The 25,000-nt window shown below is 45.0% G+C and overlaps 3 protein-coding genes across 3 annotated transcripts in view; 1 reads left to right on the plus strand and 2 right to left on the minus strand.

Annotated features, from left to right (window-relative positions):
* Positions 1-6,249, minus strand: part of lsm12b (LSM12 homolog b) — an 8,106-nt gene extending 1,857 nt beyond the window's left edge. The window contains exons 1-3 of the mRNA XM_076297806.1: positions 6,090-6,249; positions 2,779-2,912; positions 1,010-1,119 (exon numbers count right to left, since the gene is read on the minus strand). Coding sequence (XP_076153921.1) covers positions 1,010-1,119; positions 2,779-2,912; positions 6,090-6,216 — 371 coding nt within the window. The 5' untranslated portion in view covers positions 6,217-6,249. The remainder of the gene's footprint in view (positions 1-1,009; positions 1,120-2,778; positions 2,913-6,089) is intronic.
* A 616-nt stretch (positions 6,250-6,865) lies between these two features.
* g6pc3 (glucose-6-phosphatase catalytic subunit 3) lies at positions 6,866-10,768 on the plus strand. The gene is made up of 7 exons (XM_076297807.1): positions 6,866-6,974; positions 7,170-7,444; positions 7,544-7,654; positions 8,042-8,128; positions 8,813-8,931; positions 9,272-9,413; positions 9,571-10,768. Exons 2-7 carry the CDS (start codon positions 7,227-7,229, stop codon positions 9,911-9,913), a joined length of 1,020 nt encoding a protein of 339 aa, XP_076153922.1. The 5' UTR covers positions 6,866-6,974; positions 7,170-7,226; the 3' UTR covers positions 9,914-10,768.
* Positions 10,769-12,385: 1,617 nt separating this feature from the next.
* The window catches only part of tanc2b (tetratricopeptide repeat, ankyrin repeat and coiled-coil containing 2b), a 177,353-nt gene continuing 164,738 nt past the window's right edge, over positions 12,386-25,000 (minus strand). Inside the window, exons 28-31 of the mRNA XM_076297808.1 lie at positions 21,703-21,794; positions 20,749-20,895; positions 18,949-19,049; positions 12,386-18,013 (exon numbers count right to left, since the gene is read on the minus strand). Of these exons, the coding sequence (XP_076153923.1) occupies positions 15,715-18,013; positions 18,949-19,049; positions 20,749-20,895; positions 21,703-21,794 (2,639 nt within the window). The 3' untranslated portion in view covers positions 12,386-15,714. The remainder of the gene's footprint in view (positions 18,014-18,948; positions 19,050-20,748; positions 20,896-21,702; positions 21,795-25,000) is intronic.

Here is a 25,000-nt window from a genome sequence, read left to right on the forward strand (position 1 = left end):
CCCAGGGAGGGACTAATGTGTGTTTACTCTGGGAAAGTCAAAAAAGACCCTCGCAAATCCGCTGAACACATCAAGTCCTTGAGACGATGAATAACGTTTGCCGGTCGGCGCAACCTTGAAACAACACAGAACTCGTATGTTTTTGACGGAAGTACTTTAAAGTAAGTACTTCCCTCAAAAACATGCGAGATCTGTGTTAAGTGACTTAATTTTAAGATGGCGCCGACCGGCAAACGACTCAAGGTATTGTCTGTATACGGTCCTTTTAAAAAAAAAAAATCTGTAAATTTACAAAGTTGTCAATTCCTCGTTTTATATGTTAGGACCCTCATTATACTGAAGTGTCGGGCTACTTTGAGCCTCGTTTAGAATGCATCAGATTAGTGTTTTTTTGTTCCCCAGCGAACGTTCAAACTTGTCATCATGCTAAGCATATCCAAAATCCATTTTACACCGGATTTCCCCTTTAACTGATATTCTCAAATAAATATATTACACCATGTTGTACAGACAATAAAGTGTTAAGTGTCCTCGTGTCTAAGAGCGGTGCTGCCCAAACAAAATTTGTAGGACAACTGATTTTCTCACATAATAAAATTTAATTGATAAACATCATGGGTACAGCATCATGAAATGAATCTTTTATTAGTTTTCACAGGAACCGACTTTGCGGTTTGCCCTTCAAGACATTGGACAGGCTGGAAATGGAACCATTCTCTGCCTTACCATGTGGTTTTAAAAATGCTTAAGGGCCCGTTCACTGTGGAAAGCTTTTCGGTTTCTAAAAACTCGATGCATGTTGCAAATATTCCATGAATTTAAATTGTGAAAAAGAGTGTGAATCTCTATCTTAATGCATCTCAATGCTCAATGTTTACAGTCCCAAAGGCTGACACAAAGATAGTTTAAGTCAGCACCACAAGAACATCTCTACTGTATGGTAGGGACAAAAAACACAATAACCATGTTATCTAAACTAAAATGGCCCAACAGGAAGAGAAGTACTCACGTTTTGTGAATAGTGTGGAATAACTGCTGGCCTTCCACAGACACCCCTGCACTGATTGCATAGGCTTGGGAGAGCTTGTCCTCCTTTTCTGACCGTGCTCGGTTGGCCAGCTATGGAGACAGAGAGCGAGAGAGAGAGTGAGAGAGAGTGAGATAGAGAGAGTGAAAGATTGAGAGAGAGAGTGAGAGAGAGTGAAAGATTGAGAGAGAGTGAGAGAGAGTGAGTGAGAGAGAGAGAAAGGGGAAAGAAACAAAGAAAATTGTGGGTACAATTCCTGGCATCCACCGTTGTGCCCTGGAGCAAGGCACCTAACCCCTAGTTGCTCAGGGGACAGTGGCCCTTGTAATATAAGAAAGTCACTTTGGATAGAAAAATCTGCTAAATGAACAAATGTTAGGATTGTAAAGGTTCACATATTCGTACCAAACAATTTAGACACAGGACGTTAGGTTCAATATAGATGTGTATCGATTGTATCAAATGAGTCTTAAACAATAATCAACAATAGGCTTTTTTGCGTGCGGAGATTGTTTTAAATTTGAGTTCCTATACACATATCAAGTGGAGGACCATATATCATAGTCATTTAACATCAAAAAACATTTGAAACCAAATTACTATTCCTGTTACCCATCAGCAATATTGTCAGTGAGTTTTAGGTTAACAGTACATACAGGCTTACTGTACCCCAAAACTAACCGAACCGTGACTTCAAAACCAGGGTACACACCGAACCGTGATTTTTTTGTGTTCCGTTACACCCCTAATAAACGTAAATGTAATTGTAAACGTAGCTAGAGAAAGTGGCAGCATAGCGTCAGAGACAGAACTGAGAACGGTACCGTGGACAATACACCAACTCACTGACAACTTGTTCAGACATTACAAAGTCACTGACAATTCAAATTATTTGCAGTGTGTGTTATCCACAAGCATGCATGCGGTAACATAAATACATCTCACCAATCAAAGGGGTTACCACAACATACATGTAAATAGCTGTGAGCAGTCTCATATTATTTATGGGTGAATGAATACCATTCATAAGTTTGCAAGGCGTTATCGCCGACAAAGTCTCAGTGCACATGAATGAGGATCAGGAGATGAAGACAGCTGCATGGCTACTGATAACCAAATCAATCAATTTGGCAAACGTCAACTTCTACAAAGGATGCCTTTATTTGCTGGCTATGGAGCAAACGCAGACTTCTACACGGGGTCATTGGTTTGATATTTAAAAACAACATCAGACGGAATGCCTCAAGTGACGAATAAAATCTCGGTGTTCGGCAGAGTCATGTCGTTAGAAGATGAAGATTGGCCGTGCGGTTAAAGGTCAGATACGTGATTCATGCGAAGCAGAGGATTCACCGATGGCCAGGGGTGTATTCCAAGTAGGTGGTTATGAGACAGACCTGGGTAAGTCAACCCAGAGAAAGTGGTAAACCTCCTAGTAGAAGAGCCCTTTGGCTTTGATTAGTTTGGAGATTGAAGCCCCCTGGCTGTTCTATTATCAGGTTTAATACAACTCCTTCTGGGTTATCTTAAAGTGAACGTTAAAGTTGACTGATATTTAGCAGACACTTTTATCCGAAGTGACACAGACTCGCAATGGCGGGGATCAACCCCCGGGTCGACCGATTGTCAGTTGGCGACGTTACCGATGTTACACCCCGCCCGCCACTAAACCGCCTCGTCATGGGCAGAAAAAATGCCAGCTGGGGTAAATAAATCAAAATGAAATAAGATGCTGGGAGAAGCCACCTTACCTTGCTTATATTGAGAGATGCTAGCGGAGGTGGGGTTTCAGTGCGGTCATTGATGATGTCCACCTCTGACACATAGGCTAGGTTAATCAGGACCACGTCGCTCAAGTTTGGCTTACCGCTGGAGGAAGCACATTCTGAGAGGTCAAAGGTTAAGGTGAACAGCAGCACATGAAGGTTAACAGTACTTTATTCGTAAAGTCAGAGCATACGCACGCGCACGCGCACACACACACACACACACACACACACACACACACACACACTACCTCAGCCATTTATTGACTGTCTACTGTATGCACAATTGCACAATTTCAACCCAAACTTTGCTGCTCTTATTTCTTCATTGTATGTGCCTTGTTATTTACTTTTTATATTGTTTACTTGAATGTTATGTTTGTCTGTGGCCTTAATTGGTAAAATATGTCTTGTCTCCACCGTGGGATAGTGGGAAACGTAATTTCGATCTCTTTGTATGTCTTGACATGTGAAGAAATTGACAATAAAGCAGACTTTGACTGACACACACACCTCACTGCTGTCACTGGACACCGCACTGCCCCTGTGGCGTTGACCTCTACTGTTTTTATACCATAAGTACCTATTTTACAACCAACAGTTTGTAGTCTATTCTACTTCCAGCTGTTACTGACCTCATTCCAGAATCCAGAATTTATGAGTTATGGATCTAGCAAAGACCAGCAAAACATCAATCCAAATAATTAAATCCTCAGGAAGAACACAATCAGATATTTCTCCTCTCCAATGGGTAGAAACTGGCACTGCCAAGCAAAAAAAAAAGGGAACAACGTGTGCCAGAAACGGAATGCTGAGCAAGAGGTTTGAATGCTGGTCATTATTGACCATCTACATCACTACTTCCCACTTATCTGAGTAGAGGTGCATTTGCATACGATTTTCATATATGCAGAGACAAGTTACTGAAACAACTTTCATTTTCGTATTCTAAGAACATTCTAAGGCATTTCAGAGCTGGGAACAGCACAGAATGCTATGGAGTTCCCTTGTAGGCAGACCGGCACACAAACACGCACGCCTACTCTGTCCAGTCAGGTCACTTGTTTGACCATACCTGCACTGACCACCCCATTCTCACACAAATCACTCAATGGTGATTGGCCATAGCCACCACCAAAATCTATGTCCCCTTACACACCGACCACACATCAATTGTAACACACAGCACAGCAGCCCACACTAAACATATCACATCCTTCATCTTGCTGACACATCACTCAAATGAATGAACAAGCCTCCACCACAGTTCCACCACTCTGCCTCCTGTCTGTTGCCCCAGAACAGAGAAGAGCAAAAGATCCAAGGCTATACTGCCACCTATTGAGAACGGGGAACACCTACACACAAGATTCAAAAGACTCCAGTCTCGCTCAATACTCCACTGAGGCCTCAAGGCCATTTTCAAGCATGGACAGCAATAGCTAGCCTGCTGCCCCAATTTAAGACTTGCTGCACACAACAATGGCAGACACTATAGAAGGTGGTAAGCGTCTACATTGCTGACTACGACTAATGCTGACAGACTATAGCATACATTAATGAGAGCGGCAATGACGAGTTAGACACACGCACAAAATACAAACTATGCAACACAATATAATGTTGCCCATTTCAACCCTTATGAAAAAGAACTATAGGAATCGTGTAGTATTTTGGGACAAAATATTATAGTACTATCAGGAATACTATAGTATTTTGGACCATACCATAGAAGTAGTATAGTATTTTGGGGCATACCATAGAAGTACTAAGACTACTATAAGAACACTATAGCGGGCAAGGATATTATAGAGGTAGCCTATTGCAGAACACCACAGAAGCATTATACACTACTATAGAAATCTTGTAGGATTACAAGTATCATTGTAGTACTTTTCGTAAGGGATAAAGGCAACAGTATCAGTCACCCGCATGTTTCCATGATTTGTCATAGTCTGGAGGTAAACATGTAGTGCAACAACTAATGCCTTCCTACACGATTAACCTAACAAGATATAATGGTAACTTCATATTTTTTCAGTAGTTCAATATGTTTACGTGTATACTAATTTTTACATTTATGACGGGCCTTTAGAACTCAGATTGAACTCATTGTCGTTTCCCTCAAAACTACAATTCCGATCGAAACACGGTAGGACAGCCAACATAGACTGACATTACATTAACATTCAGGGAGTGACCATTGTAATATGACACTAATGTTGTGCACAAAAGCAATGTTGGCTCGAATAATAATAAGCGAATAACTCTATAGTCAGGCCTATACAAATTATCCACAAGATAGGCCATTTAACGATACAATGTGTCTGATGTAATCTTACCATGGGGGTGCCAGCTAGCAAGTTAATGTTACAGTAACGTTAGCCTTTTACTATAATATGCCTTAAGCTTACAAACCACAGTCAAATGAAAATAACGTTATCCGTTCCCTACTATCGCCACTAACGTTACCAGCATTAGCAGACAGCTAAGTAATGTTAGCCATTCAAACTGTCAATCGGCTACTCAGCATATGTTGTCTCATGTAATCAATAAACGTTAGAACAAATCATTAACATATGTTGATTAACTTTAACTGATCAACCGCTGCGGCTGGCTTATGTACGAAGCATAAAGCAATGTCAGGACAAAAATGATCAGTCGACTCTTCATGCTACCTAGCTGGGTGCCGAACACGTTAGCTAACACAGAAGCCCCCTGACCATAATGTTAGCTACTATGCTAGCGTGCTAGCCAAAGATGTGTAGTTTGATGAAGCACACCTCCAGTAACGTTACACTCAAAGGTATGTATCGTTGTACACTACTGATAACAAGTAAATACATTTATGATCTAAAATTGACATCCTGAACAACTGAATTAGCCAATTTGTCAATGCCACTAATCAATCTGACATCGCAGGCTAACATCAACTCGCTATGCTATCAGGCTAATGAGGATCTGCCATGATGCCACTTTGGAATTGCCAAATAGTGATCCGAGTACAGGCAAGAGTACTGAATTTCACATTAAGCACAACACATGAGGAATGGCTACAAACGCTTGTCCGTACATATTTCAATAGCTTACTATAAACAAACACAAATAGTTTGACAGAGCCAACTCTACAGACCACCAAATATATTGAATGAAGAGTCAGCTTGCTAGGTTAACCGGCTATCACATACACTTGCGACTGCACGGATCACTATTTGACATATTTCGGTTACTAACAGGCCCCTAACTGCCAAGGTGGCCATCGAGCCCTTGGTGTCCACCGATCGACAAAAGGATACTCAAAGTCAACATCTTGGATTGGTAGTCAAAAGCCACGACCTCTCCTTGTAAACGTTGACCTAAGCAGGTAAGACAAGAGACATGGCTCCCGACACTGAAATACTCCCCCGGTCCAGGAGCCGCCATCTTCTCCGCCAGGGAAACCGGAGCGCCTGCTTTTACGTAAACGTGCGCGACGGCATGACTCCTTTAAAAATGGGCGTGTCAAATGACGCCAGGAACACTTTGCATCTCTTGTTCATTCATAGTATCACAACATTCTGTAGTATCCATTTGTGCTTAGTGCATATTAATAAATTTTACATATCATCAAGGTTATATCATATATATATCGGCTCAATTTATCTACAGTTTCTGGGTAGATAATCACCCCACCCCAACACACACACACACACACCTGCTCCATTCGCAAAGATATCTGTATTGATGCACGCCACGGGATTGCAACAGTTAATTGAATCACTGTCTCACAAGAAGACAAAAAAGAATACAACAATTACTGTTTTGTATTATGTTTTTAAAATGTTGGGATAAAGAAAACACAAAACTAACATGCTAACATGTATAATTTGGCAAAAGAAAAATCTCATAAATCTCAAAAATCTCATAGCCGAACAAAATGACATTTTACTTACGATAACGTTGATTTTACTTTTAGATTCAGAATCCAGCATAGTTGTGTGCTTGAAAGAAAATAACTATGTTTGTCCCATTCTACTATCCGTGTCCCGGATTCAACAAGCCAATGACGTGGAGAGTTTCTTTTAGTGCGGAGCGCGGTGTGGGTGTAAACACTGATAGGTGCGAGAGTAAATGAACATAGACTATGTAAATGAAAGCCAGTGTAAGAGTCCTGATACTGAGGAGGAATTATTCTGTCGTTGGCAAGTTAATGATTTATGGTTTATGTTATTACATTACACTTCTTGCATAGCGTTTCATTGAATGTAGGTGAACTTTAGGGGTTAAGGTTAACACTGGACCTTGGATTTTCATCAAGACGTACTGCTGCTATACAGTAACTTCCTCAGCATATAACGTTCGTTTCAATTGTTGTTTTTTTTCTTGTATTTTCAAAGGTAATAACAACAGGGACGGGACGTGCGGCCTATTGTGTCATTTATCAACAGCTAGTGATGGATGCCGTTCATACCCAGGGTATTTGGATAGCAGAGTCCTTGCAGCTGTCAACGAAACAATATGAGCACATATGGCTCTTCGCCTCTCACATGGGTGACCCGAAAGCAGCGTTCTTGTTGATATTTCCTCTGACGTACTTCGTCAGCCGACAAACTGGCGTAGCCGTGGTCTGGGTTGCTGCTATATCGGAATGGCTCAACCTGGTGTTCAAATGGTAACGTTAAAGACTGATTTAATTTTGGATATGGGGTGATTCATTCTAATAATACGTTTCGCATGCTCAACCTACTGTAAATTATCGTATTGCTTGCAGGATTCTTTTCGGAGAACGGCCATACTGGTGGATAAAGGAGTCCGGCCTGTTTGAGAAGAACCCGCCTCAGCTACAGCAGTTTCCCTCTACCTGCGAAACTGGACCAGGCAGGTTCTCTATTTGGCATCGACAAAACCTAACCATAATATTGTTTAAAATGTGAAGCCCGTTTATTTTCATCAGAAAGCTTGACTCAATCTTTGGTAGGGAAAGGTCAGTGCTGTCTGGTGAATGCCATGTTAGCTTTATATGGTGTAGTGTGTGTATAGATCTTTTTCACAGCAGCCATTTTGATATGGAAAAAGTAAGCACAGGTGTTACTACATACCTTAGTCTCTAGTCTGTTCAATTCAAGTGTTATTTAATGTCATCAGTAACACCTGGGCCTGCCATATATCTCATGTAAAAATGGCTGCTGTGATAAAGGTCCATTCTGCTGTTGTCAGGGATCAGAAGTTGAGTTTGATTGACAGACCCTGCATGTCCGCTCACAGGTAGTCCCTCGGGGCACGCGATGATCACAGGAGCAGTGTGGTGGGTGATGGCATCCACCTTGGCCTCAGAAATACACACTCGGACAGGCAGGTTAGTGCTCACAGAAACTCACTCTCTAGAAATCACTCATATTCGTTTGTTTTTATTCTTGTTTTTATTTCACTTATGCATTTAGCTGACGCTTTTGTCCGAAGCTACTTACAGATACAAATGGCAGGGGCCAGTCTCCCCAGAGCAGCTTGGGCCTTGCTCAAGGGCACAGTGGCACAGTTAGCCATCCTCATTTCAAAGATATAGGTTATTTGCCACTGTTCTTCCAGTGGCTAGTTCAAGAGACAGAACAGACTATACTGTTCGGATACAGGTTTTGTGTTCTGCTGTACAGTTATGAATGAAATCAGCCCACTTTGTAGTAACCTACACATTCTGTTTGGGCAAAGCAGTCACTAAGTATAGTATATATACTCTTTTGAACCCGTGAGGGAAATTTGGTCTCTGGTATCCCAATCCGTGAATTAGTGAAACACACTCAGCACACAGTGAACACACAGTGAGGTGAAGCACACATCCCGTTGCAGTGAGCTGCCTGCAACAACAGCGGCGCTCGGGGAGCAGTAAGGGGTTAGGTGCCTTGCTCAAGTGCACTTCAGCCGTGGCCTACTGGTCGGGGTTCGACCGGCAACCCTCCGGTTACAAGTCCGAAGCGCTAACCAGTAGGCCACGGATGCCCCAAGGTGCTAAACCTCTGTGACCTGTGTTATGTTTGACTCCCAGTAAGGTGGTGGCTAGTTTGCCATACTTGATCTACGTCCTGCTGCTTGCGGTCATTGGCCTCTCTCGGATCTTCATACTGGCCCATTTTCCCCACCAGGTCATTGCTGGGTTCCTGACCGGTAAGAGTTCACAGTTCAAATCATGCATGTGATGTACTATCTAGATGAACACATTACATGACAAACCATATAGAACAAGTGACTAAGATATTGGCTACTGATGTTATTAATTGTTAATACACAATATAATGATGGTTAATAAAGGGTTAATAATTCTCAAATTGTTGACTGAAATGTTAAATATAGATGTATGTAGGCTAACATGTCATGGCAAAATGTCATGTCATTTAAAAAACAGCATATTATTATGGTAATAGCAATTTATAAATACATATTGTGTAACTAAATATTAAGTTATATAATAATTAATTCTACTCTACGGGTTCACCCACTATTCCAGGTATTGTTCTTGGGGTCTACCTGAGTCGCTCCATTCCGAAATCCCAGTCCTTGCTCTTCTACCTTCGCATTAGCATGGGAATACTGGTGGGAACGCTGGTACTCCACACCGCCCTAGAGAAGGCCGGAATCCCATTGTCCTGGTAGGTGCTCCAGAGTGTTACTATGAGTGTTCTATTTGAGACAGAGAGGGATTCCTAAAAGTCCAAACTCCAAAACTAAAAAGTCCAAAAGTCACAAATTGAATTGAATTTACGGCAACAACAAAACAAACATGTGTTTTGCTCTTTTTGCTGAAAGGTCAGTGGCACTGGCGAAAAAATGGTGTGCTCACGCTGAATGGGTTCGCCTGGACACCAACCCTTTCTCCTCCATCGTGCGGGCCAGCGGGGCCTTGTCAGGCCTGGGGCTCGCCCAGTCCTGGAAGCCTGGCGGTTGGAGCCTTTCCTGGGCCCCGCGGGCTCTCTGTGTGGCCCTCTCAGCCATGGCCCTCCACCACATCAACCGCGTTAACCTCCCCATGGACTACCCCGTCCTCTTCTACACGCTCTTCTTCGTCAAATACACCCTCGTGCCTCAAGTGGTTATTCTTTTCATCCCTGGCGTCGTCCATTTCCTCACCGCCAAAGCCAAGAGGGATTGAAGACGGTCCTGTTACATTGCCTGGCTGGCATGTGGTCTCGAATCGGCAATGCTTGAGGGCATCAAAAGCAGAAGCTCTTCAGCTTCTTACACCAGTGGCTTGCGTTTGATTGAGCACTTTTAAAAGCATCACAGCCTTGGGGCCTGCATACATAGGGAACTTAAACCATCCATGTTGGTTCACCTCATCAGTGAATAGAGCAAAAGATGCCGTTTGCTCTTTTTTTTTGTTCAAAGTGTCAGTGATTGAAATTGATTTCAAAGACTGCTGGTGTGGGTAAATAGTGTTCTGCAGATCCTTAGTTTTTGGGGTTGAGCCCACCTTGTAATTTATTGTGGACATTTTCATGGTTTTTCATCTTTATTGTTTCCAAAGACATTTTTACCATCTTAAGTAAATACTAAAATGTAAGTAGTGTCTGTAAGAATTGCACTTATTTCCATCTATGAATAACTGAAAATATCTCATCTCACAAACTTTAATCTGTGCCAGACTGTCAGGAGCTCAGTGTTTGGTTATGTGTACGAGAGACTCCCTCTACTGGTAGAGACATAGTATTGCGCCACAGTAGAACACTGCTGCATTGCCTCTAGTTGCTGTTGAAAAGAAGGAAAGAGTGCAGAGAGCGCTAACTATATGGTGCTCATGTCCTGCTCGATTGTGTAGTAGAAACACTTGCATTTGGGATCATCTGCAAAGAATGTCTTACGTCTCTCTAAAGAGTAGAACGATTTAGGGAAAATAATCCAGTTGCGTTTTTTCTGGCAGATATTGCGATTTGATTTGCGATATCATTTTTGAAAGTTAAGCTACAGTTCAGTATTCACTATAAAACTGTATCGTATTATACTGTCATTATGTCATTTTTTTGCTATACATTCATCATACTGCTGCCCATGGTGCAAAAGTTGATACATGTTATGTGTGTTTCCTCAGGAAATAACAAAACATTCCTGAATAATCAGTCGTAAGCTACACCAGTGGTTCTTAAACTTTTTGTCTGGCGACCCCACAAAAAAGTATGGCGAGGTCTGGCGACCCCACTTTCCCCAAACAAGTCCTTACTCAAATACCCCCCTCAAACGTTAACAACTAAATCAAGCAAAAACTAGAAAGCAAAGTCATTTGTTTTATTTACTCCATATGAACAAGAACCGAGAAAACCAAACAATCACGATTAAACAAGTGTAGCCTAGGCTGCCGCCATATCAGATCAGAGCGATGTGCTAGCGCGCGCACACACACAAGCACGCACACACACATACACATGCAGCATTAGGCCTACAACGTTACATTAATTATATTTATGGCGATAACAATAACAGTATTTTCTATTTCCCTTTTCTGGTTTACTATCTTTAACAATTTCAATGGGAAGGGTGGGCATGCTTCCGTGAACATAGCAAGTTCATTCTAGGAGGAATGCTGCATAGGCCTACGGCGACAGAGATTTTCCTCCACGGTGCTGAGCCGACATCTGTATTTTGAGATGTCGTTTCATTTTGACAGGTTTTAAGCTCTCATTCGCCAGAACATCGCCGCAAATCACACATTGTGGGTGGTCGAGGTTATCTTTAACTTGGCAAGTGAATGCATATTTCAGACATTCTTTCTGATAAAGCCGATCGCGCCGTTTGTTCTTTTTTATTCTCACCGGGCTGTAGACTTGTCCCATCTGAGGATCACGGATGAGTAGACGCACTGGTAGATGGCACTTCCGAGCTTTTGTTCATTTTTTAAGCAGCCACCTGTCCATTTTGGCTAGTAGGCTACCTATGTCTTTTGTTTTGTTTTACTTAAAATAGCGGGAACAAGTTGAGTTTGCATAGTGGGAGCAGATAGTTACATTGTTTCTATCAGCGGACCAGTAGCCCATAGACTGAACCAGATCTCGTTGAAAGACGAAAACATTTCTCTCTCTTCTCTTAACTGCGTGTAAATAAGAAAAAGGCAGAAAAGGCCAATATCATTTTCCTTTGTTTCACCTAATAATAATTTCAGACTGAATACAGAAAATAATTGGCGACCTCATGGAAGTTTTTGGCGACCCCATTTGGGGTCGCGACCCCTAGTTTAAGAATCACTGAGCTACACGATTAATTGCGGCCTAAAAATCAGTTAATCTTTTAGCTAAAAAGCAGAGTAACTCTAGGCATACAAATAACATATTTCTGCGGTAGCCTACATTTTACTGTAAGTTCTTTTTACCATCAAACCAATAGCAAATTAGTGTCAAAATGTTATGATGAAGAGAGGAACTTATCAGAATTAACTCAGATGCTAGAATAACTCTAATCGGTTAGAACAGTGGCAACCTTAACATAATTGTTCGTAAACATTGTATTTGCTGTTAGGAAACAATCAATTAACAAAAGACTGAATGGTTACATTGGCTGTGCAGTGGTGGCTTCATGTAGTGTGCAATCACCCTGTGTTGCCTTGAGTGTTATAAAGATACAGATTCTCATGTCACATGATAAAAACACATTCGGTTTTATTGGTTTCTGTTAAACTGATTTTTTTCTTTCACTTTTTTTGTTTTGTTTTGTTGTGTCACAGCGCTCAGAAAGCTCACATGTACAGACAAGAGAACTCTGTCCAGCAAGCAGTTACAATGAACTCCAAAACCAAAAGTCAAAATGAAAGGAAATTAACAGAAGCTGCCCCAGTTTCTCGCTCTATGTATGTGTGTGTGTGTGTGTGTGTGTGTGTGTTTAGTTGACAGATTTAGTTGACAGATTAAATGAATGGGAATGGGGTGAGGAGACTAATGAGGGCGTTTTATATTCCCCAGTTCACTCAGATTGTATATTATATAGCTAGATGTGCAGAGGGAAGAAAGCTGGATTATTTTCTCTCACACACACACACACACACACACACACACACACGTGAGTTGTTCATATTCCAACCTGGGAGCAGTAGAGAGCAGAGACTAAACATGCATCTGACTATTTACAGCAAAAATAATTTACAATTGTGAAAGAAAAGGGGAAAAAAAAGAAAATAAGTACTGTCATAAGAACCTCCCAGAAGGTTTCTTCCACGCCGCTATGTTCTGAGTGTCTATGTGTTTGTGTGACTGTTTGGTGTGTGTGATTTGTGGTGAGATCAGCTGGGGTTCTGCTGAGACCGTACTGAGCTCATGGAAGTACAAATTGGCAGAGTTTTCCGTTTCCATGGTTACTAAGTGCGCCTGTGTACGTAAGTTGTCCCCGGCAACTTAGTTAATACTTCATTTCCTGATTATGTAAAAAGCTTTACTTCCTCCCAACCATCCTCAGAGCTGTATTGCATTTCTACTCATGGACAGGAATGGCACTGAGATTATTTGTGTTTAGTGCCTTCCATACAACTTGAGCAATCATGACAGAGTTGTATTATATTTTGCCAGGGCCAGAAGGCATCCATTCAAGGCCTTGCCCAAGAGTCATTTCCTTCCCTCAGACAACTGGGAACCCATACAGACATCTAACTAGCCTGTTTGTGTTTTATGTTCACACTCTAAACACACGCAAACAATCTCTCTCTCTCTCTATTCCTCATTTAATGGTAGATTTCCTGAATTTTCCCTTGGGGATCAATAAAGTATCTATCTATCTATCTATCGATTTCTTTGCTTGTTGCTTGAAGCCTATCCAGCCTGGCTCTCTAGCCCAGACCTGCTCCATAGCACACTGTTGTGTGTGGGTCAGGAGTTACGCTGGACGGAAGCGCTGCCCGATAGGTGCCTCAGACTGTCAGCAGTGGTTTGCTGGGAAAAGAAAGGAAGGAAAGCCTCCGATGAACGCTCACAGGGGGTCTGAAGTCGGTCACTCTGGGGATAAAATTCATGTGGCTGGCTTTTATGTACAGCAGTTACAATGTGCTCTAGAAAGGCTCTCTGTATATGTACACATGTTCATACTTTTACAAACAGTTTGCTTTTTTCCCTTAAAGTTATTTGTTCTTTCACTCGGACATTCACTCACTCACTCACTCACATCAATCATTCATTCGTTTGTTTGTTTCAGAGTTCATAATTGCACCAAGAACAAGTACGGTTGGCTAGTTTCTAAAAAGGACACCTACACACAAATTAATTTCTTCTGAACTGCTGTTTGGCAGGGACCTCCGCCCACCAACATCTACAAACAAAACTCCCTGGCCCTACCAAAGGGTTACCAATCCGAACCTACTACATCAAATCAATAAAGTGCTCTTGGTTAAGAAACATCACAGAAACATTGTGCAGTAAATGTGTCATAATAACAACAAAAACTAGTAATTAAAATAATCAGTAACATAAAGAACCAAAATATATATTTTAGCTTCTTTTCTTCTAAAACACTCCTCTCTGTTTTACTTGACTTTGTGAGAAGGGCATCTCCAAACTTTCGAGCCTACATGTAAATCACACTGTGCTGTGGCCGAAATCTCATTTTTTCATTTCCAAATATCTGGTGAGCGTAACTCACCTCGACATGTTCTCACTCTGCTCTTCAGTGTGTTCTAGATAAATTAGCCAAAATGGATCCCACCTCAAAGTGAGAATGTTAGAACACAAAATCTGAAACATCCGTCACACCTGTTATAAAATATATACGCGCAGTAGCAGTGGACTGTCAAGATGGTAGAATCAGTAGTCACTTTTTTTGAACAATATCAGTCACTCAGTCCACATCCAATCCAAATGTACATCTCTCTCTGGGTTGTAAACATTGACCTTAGCATATACTCAAAGTCCTCCGCATGGATCCGTTTTTTTTCGCTGACCAGAAACGTTGAAAGTTAGCAAATGCCCTCATTCCTCTCCGCTCCAGCTTTTAAAAAAAAAAAAACAGAAGACCAAAACAAATGCTATGCTTATACATGGAGTTATACTGTATTTTCATATGTCTATACATTATAGAACTGACTTATAAATATTTCTCTGGTGGCTTTCTTTAAGTACAGCTTTCTGAGTCATTTCGTAGAGTATCTCTTCTTTACAGTATTGAACAATCCTGTGAGAGCTTCAGCAGAGCCTTGAGTTGAGTCGGAGTCTTTGACCGCACGTGCGGTAGGTGTTCGAATGAAAGAGAAAAGTCTGGACTATCCCCATTGCGATGTTCCCATTCAAAAACACATCCAAACCACCACACACACACACACACACACACAATCTACACTCTCTCTCACTGGCCCACTCATACTACTTTTTCTCTCTCTCCCTCCCTCCCTCCCTCCATCTCTCTCTCTCTCTCTCTCTCAGTAACAATGCTTCAGGTCTGCGTTTCTGCACTGAGGTTATGTCTAGATGTGCTCTTCACACTGTAGAGAATGAGGTTGTGATTTGCGGTTCGTATACAGTATCCAATAGTAGTAGTAGTAGTAGTAGTAGTACACTATAGCATAAGCCACAGACGAGAAGCTTTTGACTAAAGTTATGTATACAGAGGCTACAGCTCTGGCTGTCGTCGTGACTACTGAGTGTGTCCCCCCAGAGTCCAGTGACCACCTGAGACACTTCAGGTTCTGGCCCCGAATCCAGGCCAGGTCCTTCTATTGGGTCAACTGATTTCGCTGCCTAACATGTCTTTCCACATTCACATCCATAATCTGTTATTAAAATAAGTAAACAAAAAACTAAAACAAAAATGTAACAACCTTTTATACCCCTGGCTCCTCACAGATATACACGCACACACCCACCTCTCTTTTTTCTTTCTTTCTTTTTCTCTCTCTCTCTCTCTCTCAAACACACACTTTCCCCCCGAGCCCATCCGCACAAACACACCCACACACACTCTCATGGCCCCCCCGGAGGGGGAGTTGTGTTGTCAGACGTTGGACTCCACGAAGGGTCTCTTTGGTTTGATGGGCGAGGTGGGCGCCTGACGCGAGTCGCGGGACAGCTGGCGGAACATGTTCTCCTGGTAGGCCACCTGTGCCACGGGCAGAGTCCGCGCCACCTTCACGTCCTGGTAGGTGGGCCCCTGGCTCACGCGCTCCAGCAGGTCTCGCTCACGGGCGCTCCCGTTGGCCAGCTTGCCCAGCGAGGACGGCTGCGATTGGCTGCCGCCGTAGTACTCGTCCTCGAGCAGGTGGCCGTTCTGCGCGTTGTTGGTCTTGTTGTAGTAGGCGATGTTGCCGAGCGACGCCGGCGGGCTGTAGGAGGACGCGGCGGCGGAGGCGGCGACGGACGCCACTGACGCCTGGTGGATGAGGTTGCCCGGCGACGTGGGGCTGGAGATGCCCCCGCTGCCGCCCAGGCCGCTGTCCATGGACGTCATGGCCCATCCGCGCGCCGACGGCTGGTGCAGGTACTGCTGAGTCCGCGCCGTCTTGTCGATGATGCCCATGAAAGGCGTGCTCCGCGACCGGGCGCTCTCGCCCCCGTACAGGCCTCCGCCGCCCCCCCCGCCCTGCGACGGCGAGATGGCGGCGGTCAGCTCGTCGCGGTCGTACGCCGTCTGCAGGGGGATCTCCATCTGGCCGATGGAGGAGGCCGGCCGGAAGCCTGGGGCTAGATTACAGGCAGCGCCCGAGGAGAGGCTGCTGCTGGAGGGGGAGAAGCGCATGCTGACGCTCTGCGAGTGGATGAGCGGCCGCGGCGACGCCGACTGCTGGTGCTGCTTGAGCGGCAGCTCGCCGGGGCTGGCGCTGATGGGCCGGCGCAGGGCCAGGTGCGGCGGGATCTCGGGCGAGCCCAGCTGACACACGCCGGGCACGCCGCCCGAGGCCACCACGCGCTCGCGCTCCGACACCGGGTAGTACGCCGCCGACTGGCTGCGGCTGATCTGCGGTGTCTGGCTGAACCGGAGACCTCCGCCCGGACCCCCCCCACCCCCTCCTCCCCCTCCGCCTCCTCCCCCCGGGCGGTACGCGGAGGCTGGACGCTGCTGCTGGGGGGTCAGCTCGTCCTTCAACAGCGCCCCCTCCAGGACGCCCATGCCCCCACCGCCGGGCACTCCCACGCCCCCTCGCCCCCCGGCGTGCTGGCACAGTGCGCCCGCGCTCAGGCTGGACTGCACCTGCTGCGGAGGAGGCGGCGGCGGCATGGCGCGTCCATCCAGCGAGGGCTGGTACACCAGGCGGCCACGCTCGTCCACCAGGCCCCTCTCGTCCATGGACGCGCCCTGATAGCGGCTGCTGAGCGGGTGAGCCAACTGCCCCCCACCGCCACCCCCGTACCCCCCGTTGCCCCCCTGCTGGCTGGTGCGGACGATCTGGGCCATTGAGGGCTGCAGCCGGTGGTGCTGCTGGCTGGACGACGCCGACTGCGAGCACTGGGACGCCTGCGACTGCAGCTGGAACGACCGCTGGCTGCTCATCTTGGAGAGCGGCGACTTGGGCCGCGCGGGCAGCGGTAGCGGTACGGGCAGCGGCTCCTGGTGCTGGTAGCGGACGGGCGAGCCGGACTGCGAGCGGTACAGGCACACGCTCTCGGGCAGCGGCGGGCTGGCCCTGTAGGGGGCGCTGCGGCGCAGCGGGGAGGACGGCGGGCTCGGGTACGGCTCGTGGGCCGGCGGCGGGCTGAATCGGTACGGGTGCTGGTCCGGGGACGTGTGCGAGTGCGCGTGCGTGTGCGGGGGGGAGCTCGTCCGGTAGTGGGAGTTCTGGTGGGTCGGGGAGATCGGGGGGGACGCCGACTGGTAGCTCTGGCGCGTCGGAGACGACATGGACGAGTGACTCGGGTGGAAGTCGAAGCCCTGGCCGCCGGACAGGTAGACGGCGTCGGGGTGGTGCTGATGGTGGTGGTACTGGTGGTGGAGGTGGTGATGGTGCGCTGGGGAGAGGGGCGGGCTCTGGATGATTGGCAGGCTGGACAGACCCATGGACACGTTCTCCAGCTCTTGCTCCAGGTAGTCCTCGTCCTCAAACAGGTCCTGCACGGGCTCCATGTCGTCCAATCGCGGCTCAGGGGGCGGGATGTGCACAGGAAGTACGGGCTCCTCGCGTTCCTCTGGGGGAGGTGGCGACGGGGGAGGAGACGGGGGCGGGGCTATCTCGGGCTCCTCTGATTGGATGGTTTGTTGGTGCTCCTCATCCACGCGCTGCAGTAGCCGCTGGATCTCGCGGTTGTTCGGAGACAATCGCATGGCTTCTCTCAGGTCCTCCAGTGCTTCGGCAAACTGTCTGCAGGCAAAACACACACACACACACACCAGCCTCAGTTCAGTTTGCAGGGGGTGTGTGTTCATGAAAAAGAATACAATTCTGTGATAGACAGTGGGGCTCTAATTTGCATGACACACAACATGCTATACAATGCAGTAGCACCATCCTGCATGAATGAATGATAATCTAATCAGTGGGAGAAACATCTTTCTAATACCATGCTACACACACAACCACTAGTGGGCTAGTGCATAGATGAGGACATTCTCAGTACATTAATTCCTTTTCTAAAGATCAACAGTATAAAATTATAGATGTATAAAAAAACGCTACAAATTACTCAACACATCATTGAGCCATGCCATGTATAAATAAATCAAGGCATGCCAATTAAATTGATTTTTAAATATAATTCAACTGAAAATCAAACACGCAAAACACATCACGTATACAACAGTTACCACTGTAATGCAAAGGCTATGCTGGATTTGCTAAATAATCAATCTTTCCATTTTGATTATGTTGTTTTCATAATAGTCATTACTTGATGGTTAAACGATAGTGTTGATTGGCCCTAAGGTAGCCCTATGACATGTCTTCAAGACTTTATTGACTGTTAATCGGTCGATTTGATTGGCTCTAAGGCAGCCCTATGACATGTCTTCAAGACTTTATTGTCTGTTAATCGATCGATTTGATTGGCCCTAAGGCAGCCCTATGACATGTCTTCAAGACTTTATTGTCTGTTAATCGATCGATTTGATTGGCCCTAAGGCAGCCCTATGACATGTCTTCAAGACTTTATTGACTGTTAATCTATCGATTTGATTGGCCCTAAGGCAGCCCTATGACATGTCTTCAAGACTTTATTGACTGTTAATCGATCGATTTGATTGGCCCTAAGGCAGCCCTATGACATAGCCCTCTTCCAGACGTTTCCTTTCAGCCCATACCTGCTGCTTCTCTTGGCGCGTGCTCTGGCATAGAACGCCTCATAGCACTTGGGTTTCAGCTCCAAGGCTTTGGTGGCAAACTCCTCAGCCATCCCGAAGTCCTACACACACACACATAATCACAATCACACACACACACACACACACACACACACACACACAGACACACACACACAAAATCACAATCACACACACACACACACACACACACACACACACACAGACAGACACACACACACACACACACACACACACACACACACACACACACACACACACACATGAAAATCATCAGATATTATGACTGGAATTCATTATTCTTACAAAACAAGATAGGTTTAAAAATGGAGAAAAGTCTCAAAACCATAAAAAGTCAAAAGACTTAACCACTCAATCTGCTATAAAATTACAGTATCTATCTTGGGGTAGTTGGGACAGTTGAAGTTGAAATTATCGCCAACTCGTACTGAATGGGTCGACAGGCCGTAGGCACTAATTGTCTGCCTGGCTAGTCAATAAGCGTTGTGCTGACTGGCTGTTCATAAAAGGCTGTCAAATTAGTCATTCATTCAATACTCATAACTTGAGTCTTGAGTCTATTCATTCTTTAGCTAAAACAGTTGAAGTTAGAACAGAGGTAAATTAAGTATAAGTATAGTATAAGTATATATACTTTTTTGATCCCGTGAGGGAAATTTGGTCTCTGCATTTAACCCAATCGGTGAATTAGTGAAAAACAAACAGCACACAGTGAACACACAGTGAGGTGAAGCACACACTAATCCCGGCGGAGTGAGCTGCCTGCTACAACGGCGGCGCTCGGGGAGCAGTGAGGGGTTAGGTGCCTTGTGTGTGTTGCCTAGTTGTGATGGCTGTTTACAAACAAACAATTATACTGAATCTGGACTGATACTGAAGTAGGCTTTGAAGTGCAAATCACTTTGAATTGCCATCTGCCTCGAGTGTCAGATTTGTATGCTATAACGCACACAGAATGAGCTTTGGATTTCTGAAAGAAGGGACTTCAAAAAGATCTCTTTACGGTGAAGGACTGTCAGGGCTTTTCTGTGGAGAATCCCAACTCCCAGTGCCATGCCAGGCAAAGCGCTGCTAATGAGGAGCGCTGTGAGAGGCACGCCGGCTCATTCATCCGCCTCAACCACAGCAGCTCTCGCACGGCAAAACTGATTTACACTTAATCCGGCTGCCTTTTACCTGCTGACAGCACTCACTAAGGAGGATACTCTGGAGGAATCAAGCGCAGTTGAAAGCTCAATGGAACATTGTCAGTATATTACACTGCTCAAAACAATTAAGGGAACACAAAAACAAGGGTTTTCCACAATTGTTAAAACACATTTTTTTAAACCTTCCACCCTTTTCTCCATTCTCAAACTACATTCACAGAATGTCTGACAGTTCTTGCAAAATAAAACACTCGCCTCAAAAGTTTTACTTGTGCTCAGAACCAAACAGTGTCAGAGCACTGATCCAGTGTATGATTGAAGTGTTCCCCTAATTTTTTTGAGCAGTATATTTTCTACATATACTGTAGGTGTCCCAAATAACATGTTCATTGTCTGTTTAATGTATATTGTATATACTGTATACATTAGCTATCATATGACACCATTGCCTGGAACCAAACTCTGTTGAATGAGGCAGAATAACATTTATTTTAGTTCATGTATAAAGTTTAACACTGATCTTGCTTTGCATGCATGTGGAGTGTGTTAAGTTGCTTTGTATGCATGTGGAGTGTGGAAGTCTGTGAGTGTGTTAAGTTTCTATTGGACTCACGTTCATTTTCCTGCGGCAGCGCGACAGGTTGAGGAACAGGGAGACTTTGAGCTCTCTGAAGGCCTTCAGGTCGTCGCTGAGACCCTCACGTGGAAACTTCTTCAGGGCGTACTGGTAGCGCTGGGCCGCCTCCTTCACCTTCCCTTTCTGTGGGACACACACACACACACACACACACACACACACACACACACACACACACATACACACGTACACAGATACACACGTACACACAGACACAGGCACACACACACACACATACAATTCACATGCACACACACACACAGACACACACACAACAGGACCGCATGCACACACACACACACGCACATCCAAAAAATACATGCATATCAGACACACACATACACACACATACACATTATTCAAAAAGCTTTTTCATGTTGTACATATCAACATCTGGTTTGCCAGCTGTTCAGATCTAAAGCATCATCAGGCAACACACACACACACACACACACACACACACACACAGATTACGCTAGCCACACCAGCCCACTTCAGACGTGTGGTCATTTATGTCATTAATGACTCCCAGCCCACACAGGCATGGAGCCATAGGTCCGTCCGCAGTGTCCACCGTAACGCTCACGACGTCCATATCTACCACAATAGTGGCCTGTCCCCACTGATCCACACTAATGAAAGCCTGAGACATATCATTTTATAATGCCATGCCCTTCAATTTGATGAGCTCTCGTTGGCTCGTCAGTATTTCATTGGAATTCGATGACCTCTGATTGGCTGTCGGTATTTATTTATTTCATGGAAATTCAATGAATTCTGATTAGCTCTCAATTTTACAGAAATGTCAAAGGTCAATTTTAGGTTTTCAATCATGTTTTGCTCCAAAGGTCTGTTAGACCCTGCACATTCTTGTGGAATGAAGGAGTTAAAACACATCACAGGTAAGGAGACAGGTAAACAGAATCTCACCTTGTAGAAGCCATCGCCCTCCTCGATAAGTTTACTGAGCAGGATGATCATGATGTCGGGTTTCGAGGTCGCCATCGCCCAAGTGGCAGGACCTAAGGTGAACAGGATGCATGATGGGTAAAAAAAGAACAGAGATGAATGGCGAGCGGAGGGTCGGGGAGCTTGGGGGTTGAACTGGGGGTCAGGAGGAGAGAGAACAGGTGTAGGATGCTCTGGAGCAACAACATGTAAACAGCAACAACAACAACGACAACAACAACAACAACGACGACAAGGGTGCGAGGACAACGTCACAACGCACATGATGAGAGAGAGAGGGAGGGAGAGACAAGAGCCTGCTGCTGCAGACGACTACACTTCCTGGTTTCCATGACGTTTGAGTCCTAAAGCATCATGGGTAGTAATACTTCCTCTCAATGATGTATACACAGAGCAATAGGCTTTAAATATTTCTCCTATTTCTACTACTATCTATCTCCAGTCCAATGGGTCCTGTAAGGAGATTTCACAAAACAGGATGCACTTGTGTACTGAGGAAGAGCGAGGAACGAGGAGGAGGTTATATTGAACAAACCCGCTGGTCTAACTCAGAGATCCTGCTTCCAGGAAAAGGCTACGGTGTGGGCACAGTGTGGTTGGCTGCAGCAGGGAGTCTTGAGATGTACTGACAGAAAGAGAGAGAGAGACAGAGAAAGTACGAGAGTGAGAGAGAGGACAGACAGAGAAAGTACGAGAGAAAGAAAGTGTGAGAGAGAGAGAGAGGAGAGAAAGAAAACGAGAGAGAGAAAGTGCACGAGAAAGAGAGAGAGAGATTCACTAAGGTCTTAAAGGGAGAAAGACAGTGAGATTGCTATGGTCAGACAGGCAAACAAAGAGCCAACTAACAGACAGACCCAGCAGACTCACACCAACACTGTGTGTGTGTGTGTGTGTGTGTGTGTGTTTCAGGTACATGAGTCTGTATATCGATTCTCACACCAACACAGTGAGATTTGTTTGGTGTGGAAAGAAAGAAAGGCAAAGAGTGAGTTCAAATGTTCAACCAATTGAGATGAGGCACACATGCTTGTCTTTAGTGATGTAACATCTTTATTGATGTTATTGATGCTAAGCCTGTCTGTTGCTGGTATGGTAAGGTCCAACACGTCAGGTGTAGCAGAACACACACACATACACACACACACACACACACACACACACACACACACACACACATAAAGAGACAGAGAGAGCGTGAGAGTGGCTGGAAAGAGCTTTGTGAGCTGGTGGGGGTGAAGGGAGAAGTAGTCTCAGCATTACCTCGCGGTCGACTCGGCAACGTCTGACATCCTGTGGCCCAAGGAAGGGTCAAGGGTCAAGGGTCAAGGGTCAATGTTTGCGTGAGCGAGGCGGTGGACAAGAAAGAAAAGAGGTGTGGAGAGAGAGGTGCAGTATGACGGGGGTTTACGTGTGTGTGTGTGTGTGTGTGTGTGTGAGGGGGGGAGTGAAAGAGGTGTATGAGAAAGAAAGAAAGGGAAAGAGAGAGAGGGAGACAGAGAGAGAGAAAGAGAGAAGAGAAGGTGAGAAAGAAAGTTGAGAGAAAAAGAACACAAAAAAAGCAGCAGTGAGAAGCACGGAAACAAGAGCCTCAGCAAACGTAAACATAAACATAAACAACTAGCAATAAACAGCAACAACTCCTTCATCAGAGCAGAGACAGACAGAGAGAGAGAGAGAGGGAGAGAGAGAGAGAGAGAATAGAGGAAGAGAGAGAGAGGGAGAGAGAGAGAGAATAGAGGAAGAGAGAGAGAGGGAGAGAGAGAGAGAGAATAGAGGAAGAGAGGGAGAGAGAGAGAGAGAGAGAGAGAGAGAATAGAGGAAGAGAGAGAGAGGGAGAGAGAGAGAGAGAATAGAGGAAGAGAGAGAGAGGGAGAGAGAGAATAGAGGAGAGGAAGGAGTCAAGTCCAGAGGTAGACAGCACACACAGGAACACTGGTGCCGTCACACACTGGTGAAGGAGGACAGCAGCACACTAGCAGAGGAAGCAGTTGAGAAACACACACACACACACACACAGATATGTTTACACACACACACACACACACACACACACAGATATGTTTACACACACACAAACACACACACACACAGATATGTTTACACACACACAAACACACACACACACACACACACACACACACAGATATGTTTACACACACACAAACACACACACACACACACACACACACACACACACACATATATGTTTACACACACACACACACACACAGATATGTTTACACACTGAAGGGAATATTTTGTATTCATATTTTATGTGAATGGTTTAATGATTCAAGTCTTTATGACTTGAAGACTGTATAGTTCTTATGGTCATTTGTGATTGTGTACCCATGTGTACCCTGTGTGTGTGTCTTTGGTCTGTATGCAGTGTATCCATTGTTTATGCCTCTTGCCTATCACCAGGTGTGAAATGTTGATGTTTGTAGAACCGCATGTGTCCAAGCCTCTGAAGGACTTCCCAGGAAAGGGGGTAGTTTTAATTAAAAGACAATAGAAGCTGGCCAGATGTCACCCAAAAGGCCACATTCCCCATACACCACACCTTTACCTTGCATATTCAAACTGGGTTGGACCTAGAGGTCACTCCCTCTCTTTGTGTGTAACTTTAAATATGGTCTCTGTTAGTCAGAGAAGTTAGAAGAGAATACGGAGAATCTGGTGAAACCCATGATGGGGTGACACAAACATGTACTTTTCTCCCTTGAGGGGCACTAGGCCCCTCATTGAAAAGAATAAAGCCTGGATTCTGACCTGCATCGTCCTGATTAAGTCTCAAGAGAAATATGGTAGTAAAAAATATACTATCAACACACACAAACACACACACAGATATGTTTACACACACAAACACACAAACACACACACACACACACACACACACACACACACACACACACACACACACACACACAAGTAGGCAGGTGAAAAAAAGGAAAGCACACACAGGGATGTTTAAGTGATGTTAGTAAGTAATCTTAGATGGATTGAAACTACTGACACAAAAGTGTTCCAGACGTAGTCTCTCTGGAACACTGAAGATTGCAGTCCATCTAAGCCCCGTGCTTTGTTTCACCTCATTTTTTCACCTGCCTACTAAACCTGTCGCCACCCTTGCAGACGCCACCCTTGGACTTATTCTACATACACAACACTGTGGACATACACACACACACACACACACACTCACACACACACACAGAAACATGTGTACAGTACACACAAACACACACCAGAGCAT

Source organism: Alosa pseudoharengus, unplaced genomic scaffold (assembly GCF_046254945.1).
Source record: "Alosa pseudoharengus isolate Yale_2024_CS ecotype anadromous, Long Island Sound unplaced genomic scaffold, YU_APseudo_1.1 YU_APseudo_1.1_scf_21, whole genome shotgun sequence".
Lineage (NCBI taxonomy): Eukaryota > Metazoa > Chordata > Actinopteri > Clupeiformes > Clupeidae > Alosa > Alosa pseudoharengus.

Coding starts and splice junctions, on each gene's coding strand:
- g6pc3 (XM_076297807.1), top strand. CDS start 7,227: ATGGATGCCGTTCATACCCAGGGTATTTGGATAGCAGAGTCCTTGCAG. Junction 8,129..8,812: donor ATACACACTCGGACAGGCAG/GTTAGTGCTCAC, acceptor TTTGACTCCCAG/TAAGGTGGTGGCTAGTTTGC. Junction 9,414..9,570: donor GCCGGAATCCCATTGTCCTG/GTAGGTGCTCCA, acceptor TTTTGCTGAAAG/GTCAGTGGCACTGGCGAAAA.